General features: G+C 40.7%; 1 protein-coding gene and 1 pseudogene across 1 annotated transcript; both read left to right on the top strand.

Annotated features, from left to right (window-relative positions):
- Positions 1-577: 577 nt before the first annotated feature.
- On the top strand, positions 578-2,631 carry LOC146450493 (DELTA-thalatoxin-Avl2a-like). The gene has a single exon (XM_085100338.1). The coding sequence runs from the start codon at positions 1,036-1,038 to the stop codon at positions 2,620-2,622; it is 1,587 nt and encodes a 528-aa protein (XP_084956464.1). The 5' UTR covers positions 578-1,035; the 3' UTR covers positions 2,623-2,631.
- A 53-nt stretch (positions 2,632-2,684) lies between these two features.
- LOC146450492 (uncharacterized) lies at positions 2,685-4,915 on the top strand (annotated as a pseudogene).
- Positions 4,916-6,156: the final 1,241 nt, after the last annotated feature.

Here is a 6,156-nt window from a genome sequence, read left to right as displayed (position 1 = left end):
TAAGCAACTTTATTAAAAGCTGTATCTAGTACTGCAAATATATTTCAAGTAATCTCTGAAAACGTATCTTAGAAGGTAACTTAATGATATTCATGAGACCTTCCTATTTAATTTCACCGTCCTTGAATTTTCGCGTAGATTTAGTAACCGAAAAAAATTAGTAAAAATTATCTCCCAACCGACTGAGAAATCTTGTGAAACCGTCATCAATCGTCGGCATTTTCAATGTCAAAGTTTATCGCTATCGATCCGTCTTCCTTCCTGGAAGGTATTAAATTGCAACGTTATCGCTTTTTCTCAGAAAGAAATATTGTTTTGAAATATTGTCAAGCGAAATCGGTCTTTGTTTCCGCGCAAGATTGCTTGAAATTTTCAACTAATTTGTATTATGGGTGTTCCGAAAGTTCTCAAAATTACACTTGGGAGTGCAATTTGATTACAATTTCAAAATATTGTCCAAAAATTTCTTACGAAAAGAATACTCTTATCCTAGACGAACCCATTATGGAGGAGGGATTGATGAAATTCCTTTCCGTAAGTGTTAACGTGATCATACTGACCTTTCAAGCAACGTCTTATAGCGAAAATTGATTGAAGCCAATTTTACAAATCATCAGTGCACAGGAGGCATGAAACTTGGAAATTGGTGAAGTCAAAATGAATTTTGATTTAGTGGTGTCGGTAGAGTGTCAGAGTTTACAAATCCAACAATGGGCCTTCTTCGCAGGCGGGCAGACTGATGTCAAGTCAATTATAGTGGCTTGCGCAGCTGACAGATGCAGGGAGACCTAGAGCGGAATGGGGAAAAGATATTTCCTAACAGTTTACGACGCCAAAACTTTTTATTGGCCCGCAGACAATGCCGCTAGCTACGCAGGCTGTCAATTCAAGCTCCTCATTGCAGCAGGTAGAGTATCCGGTGGAGTGTGAACGCTGTCCAGCAAAGCCTAGCCTACCACGCAGTCGTAGGAGGAGACAAGTATCTCCTATAGAGGAGGTAATACGAATCCCTCTAAAAACGACTGCCTGGAAGGCATGTTACAGAAAAGCATCTGTAACGTAATTTTCTTAACAGGTTGTGCCCCACTGCCAGACCAAAGAGAAACAGGAATAACGTCAGCCATGAATTATCCATTGTTACTGTTTATCTGCATGACGGCCTCTTTCAGAGGAATAAGAGCAGAAAGCACGGACAGCAGTGGCACGGAAGAGCTTGGAAAAGGAATCAATCTTCGGAAGACAAACTTATTGGGCGACTTCCAGGAAAACGAGGCGAAATTATTTGAGGCTTTGCCGGAAACCTGCTTTAAAAGGAAAAAGTTACACTACTCAGGTAGTAGCTTTGATTACTACGCCAGCACCAAATCCTTTTACAAACATATGGCCGCCGCAGCTGGTTTGGAAGCCTCCCTCGAGTCTTCGTTTACCCTGGGCACTACTCTCAACAGTGTTTTACAGAAGACAGAATCCAAGGACTCCAAAGTAAGTGGACTGGCCTTAAATGTCCGCGCCTTGACAGAAAAGATCTTAATCGAAAAGGATTGTTTAGATAACGTTGAAACTTCCACATTAACCAAACGCCTTGTTAAGGACTTTGAAAAGCTACCATTGGCATTTGCACAGCCGTTTCTCGCGAATTCCTGGAAAGCATATAACGTCTTTTTGGAGACATACGGGTCCCATGTGATAATATCTGTGACGCGTGGTTCAAGCATCAAGCAGACGACATTTGCAGAAAGTTCTAAGTCGTACAGTCAGAGGAATTTTCAGGTGAAATGCTGCATTAAACTTGCAGGTCCCGTAAGTGCTACCAAGGTTGGGGTGGAGGCATGTGCTAACGTCAGCAAGAAGGAAGAGACCAAGGCAAGCGACATGAACACTATAGACAAAACCGTCGTCAAAGGGGGTACCAAGGAAACCCGAAATAAGCTGACGAACAACAGGAGCAAAGAACTGATTGAGAAACTTTTGAACGAAGCTGGTGAATCAGACGCATCTGTTGAACACACCTTCAGATCGATTTGGGACATTTTGCAAAGCCGATTTGATACTGGGTCAGAAAACTACATCCGAGCTATAAACCTGCAGTACTATTACCTCGGCTTCTTGAATTATGGCTGCCGATTCAAAGAAAGTAGAGGAGTCTACCTACAGAAATTCGACTACACAAGGGGTTCATCCAAGAAATCTCCTGAATTCGAGTGCTCTCTGGCTGCAGAGGGCTGCCACCATCCCAACGACTGTCGATACAGATTTGGAATCTGGTGTGGCTGTAAAGGGAAATCTTGCGTTAAGTACAAATCAGAGAAACAAGACACAGGCAGCTCTAAGCTCACAGCATATGCAAACACCCAAGAAAATTTTGCATGGCATGGCTGCAATTGGAAAGTGCCTGGGTTTACCTGCGACTGCTACAACAAGAATATTGGGTTTCGTAAACAGGTGTGGAGGATGCCTAGCAGAGACGCCGCGCAGAAAAATGTTTCTCACCACATGAGTGGTGAGTCAGAGAATCCAGATGAAGATCTCGATCAAGGTTTAAATCGAGATCTAGGCAGGGATGCGGAAGAAAATGGTGAAGAGAAATTTGATCTGAGTAGTAGTGAAATGATATACGATTAAGATGTACAAAACGTGATCTGGAACATACTTATTGAGTTTCCCGATTCAAATCAGTGACAATAATGAAGATAGTTAGAACACTAACTATTTAGTTGAACGAGTTTACGCAAGAAATATGTATGATAATTGAAGCTTGAGATTAAAACAATGAGATGTGCGAATTTTGTTGTTGGAGTGGTCATTCCGAAACGTTACTCTTGCAACTATTCAATGGAACAATTCCTGGCCAGACAACTTTAAAGCCTTAATTAACTCTCTCAGTGCCTAAAAGTTGCTCTGTAAAAAAGTTTGCTTTATCTACATGTTTTCCTCTTCAAGTGTATCGCACAATATTATTATTATAGTTTACCTCAATATAAACGGCTTGTAGTTTAACCTCTTTTAGCTTCCTCCTTTTTGATCCTCATTGGTTAGAAGATTTTTTTATGCAATATATCAAGCACCAGGAAGAGTCTTTCATCCAATTTCCAAACACCGAGAAGTGCGATGAAAAAAGGAGACGCAGCCGAAAGCTTTTGTAAACAAAGAAATAGAAAAGAAAAGGATGAAACATTCTTTCAAGTGTTGATATAGCTTTTCAAACCATTACATCCTCAGTGTCGTATCATTATATTCATATTTTCTGTTTTACCACTGTATTTCACTTAAGGACGTCTGTCTTCACTAGAATCATCTTAAACCCTATTACCTCACCATTGGAGTCGCAGGGTCTCATTTTCCGCTGAGTATCCCGTTCTGCTGTGCGACCTTGTCTGGGACAAGGTCGTAGACAAGTTGGCGACAAGGTAAACTTCTCTCCTCATTTGCAAACAAACAAAATCCTTGGCATGTTTCATTTTTGGTTGACACCAGATTTCATGTTAAACCAGTGAATTTGCTCTGTGTTAGCCTTTAACCTGTCCAATTGATACGTGGAGTGAAGTTGTCAATGCACTCGACGTTCGACCAGGCGGTATTGTTCAAAGAATAGATAACTTTATCTAGCGCATAAGATGTAATTCAATTAATACATTTTATCCCCCAGATAGCAATTTAGCAGCTGGATAGAGTATCTACTTTTTGAACAACCAATTCCAGATGTATAAATGTGTACTGGGGACATTCAGGCGCCAGTTGTTCAAAGAATAGATAACTTTATCCACTGGATAAGCCACTATCCAGCGGAGCAATTCTACTTCAACTAACGGTTTTGGCAAGTTTTTCACACATCCGATGCTTAAATGTGACATATGCTTCTACTCTATCCACAAATTATAAGTAAAAGACCAGGTGTTACACTGTGACAGAACTGTCCGATGATCTTGTTACAATGGAAACTGGGCTTCTAACAGAGGAAGTCTTTGAAATTGTTCTAAGATATGCCTTGAGGTTTAAAGATTTCATTAATTACTTTGCTGGCTGGAAGGTTGTATCTATGAGTTGCGAAGACCAGATTTCAATCACCTTAGTAAAAGTAAGACAGATCTACACCAACCTGCACTTGGCGCAGCTATGTAACATCATTATCACCCTCATCATCATCATCATCATCATCATCATCATCATCATCTCTTTATTTTCCCTCGGATTTTTAAGAGTAGCTTATGCAGCTAATATCTCCGAGAATTTACCCACCCAACCATGAGAATATACGCATAAAGACCAGACCACAACTCCGGAACTACATCCTCTACTCTTTGCGAACAGTGAGTGGGTTCTTTAACGTCCCACAGAGTTATTTCAAACAAGGGTTGTGACACGGGGCCTACGGTTTATCGTCGGTCCGTTACTCTACCAACTGAGCTAACCGTTGTGCAATACATGAAGTGTTGCTACGTACAGTTGCAAACATGATGACATTTATCTATTTGCTGCATGACATTTTCTTTATGGCATTATGACACTCTCTCTCTAGAAAAAAAGCAAACATTCTGCACCATCCTCATTCAGTCAATATGGATCTTTTCGTATTGTCATAGCCTGTACTGATATCAAGGTTGCAGCGACTGTACTAATGAGTACACAAAATGCAACCTACTCATCTTATCGACGAATGCATTCATTTAAAGTTATTGTTGGTGTTGCACTTAATGCTGTGATAACCTACGTAGGCAAGTTGTACCCTGGTTCCATTCCAGATAGAGCTATTGTGCAGGAGTCAGGACTCCACAATCACTTGACTTCTGGGGATTTGGTACTTGCAGATAAGGGATTTCTTATCAATGACATGGTATCCCGTGGTGTATCTGAAAGAAGAAAGTTGGAATTGCATGTTTTCGCCTTCTTTTTACCCGCTGATTTCAAAACCAACTAGAATAACAAGTAGAAGTAAAACATCAATCAATAATATTTTTGTTAACAGTCTAGTAGATAACTTTACTAGTGGTTTACTCTCTACTGATCTCACTGACCACCTACCCATATTTCAAGGAAGGAATATGCTAATAGTTAACAAGACTTCAATTAGAGTTTATCACAAGATTTTAAGCAAGGTAAAAGAATAGTATGGGAGAGAAAAACGAAAGAGGCTTTTCTTTGGAATTGGACATGACACTAATTAAAAACATCTGCATGAAATGAAACATGACCTTTGAACTTCCTACAACATGTGTCAGAATTTAGCAATGACTAACCGCGCGAACGCATCTAAAATCTCGCCCAAAACGCGGTCTTTTAGCGCTCAAGTCTAGCTTTCTTCAACAGGATCGGCTTCTTGAGAGAAAGACAGCGTTTCAAATTGATTTTTTATGTTCATACTAGATTCATACTGCAGGTGAACTAGAATCACGGCGACCCAACATCTGCAGGAAACTATTCATGAAACTCGAGAGCGGAAATACCACCCAAAATCGCATATCTCAAATAATCGATCACTAGTCTAACGCCGCTACGGTTATAAGGGTGAAAAATAATCGAATAGCTTTTCAAACTCACGCTTTTTTTTATAGTCAAGGCCCGAGTAACTGAAAATTACCCGTTTAGATTAAAAGAGGACTACTGGTAGCAAGCATATTAGACGAGGCAGGAACTGCACTCGTAAGACTTCTTCCCTCACTAGACTTAATGATGTCCTCAGGAAAACTTTGCTTCAGGAAGCCAAACAAAACGCCAGGTCTAATGACTTAGTTGTGATCTCAGAGCGCGCGCCAAATTCAAAGCCAAATCGTTGCGCGGTTAGAAGACGTTTGAGAGAGAAAGGAGCTACAATGTAGGTCAAAAGTGTTGGGACACTTAGCGAGATACTACTGAAATAATCTCCCCCCACCCCCTCCCCCCCAAGCAATGTTGAGATTTGACACTACAACACAGATTTCAAGAAAAATACTGTTTATCTGCATCTTCCAATCATTGTTTGGGGGGGAGGGGGGTGGTACGCTCCAATTGTGACCCCAAAAAGCCAACTTTACTTGGAATACATGATTATTGGACAGGTGTCCCAACTACTTTTGACCTGCATTGTCTGAAAGTGAGTATTTGAAAGAGATCAGGTTTGTGGCCTATTGGTCGATGAAAAGCGGGGCTTCCTATGAGAACTCTTGTTTGGTAAGCAAGAAG

This window comes from Pavona decussata, unplaced genomic scaffold (assembly GCF_977016875.1).
Source record: "Pavona decussata unplaced genomic scaffold, jaPavDecu1.1 SCAFFOLD_455, whole genome shotgun sequence".
NCBI classification, from domain to species: Eukaryota; Metazoa; Cnidaria; class Anthozoa; order Scleractinia; family Agariciidae; genus Pavona; species Pavona decussata.
Note: the sequence above shows the minus strand (reverse complement) of the source record. Positions and strands in the feature narration are given on the sequence as shown.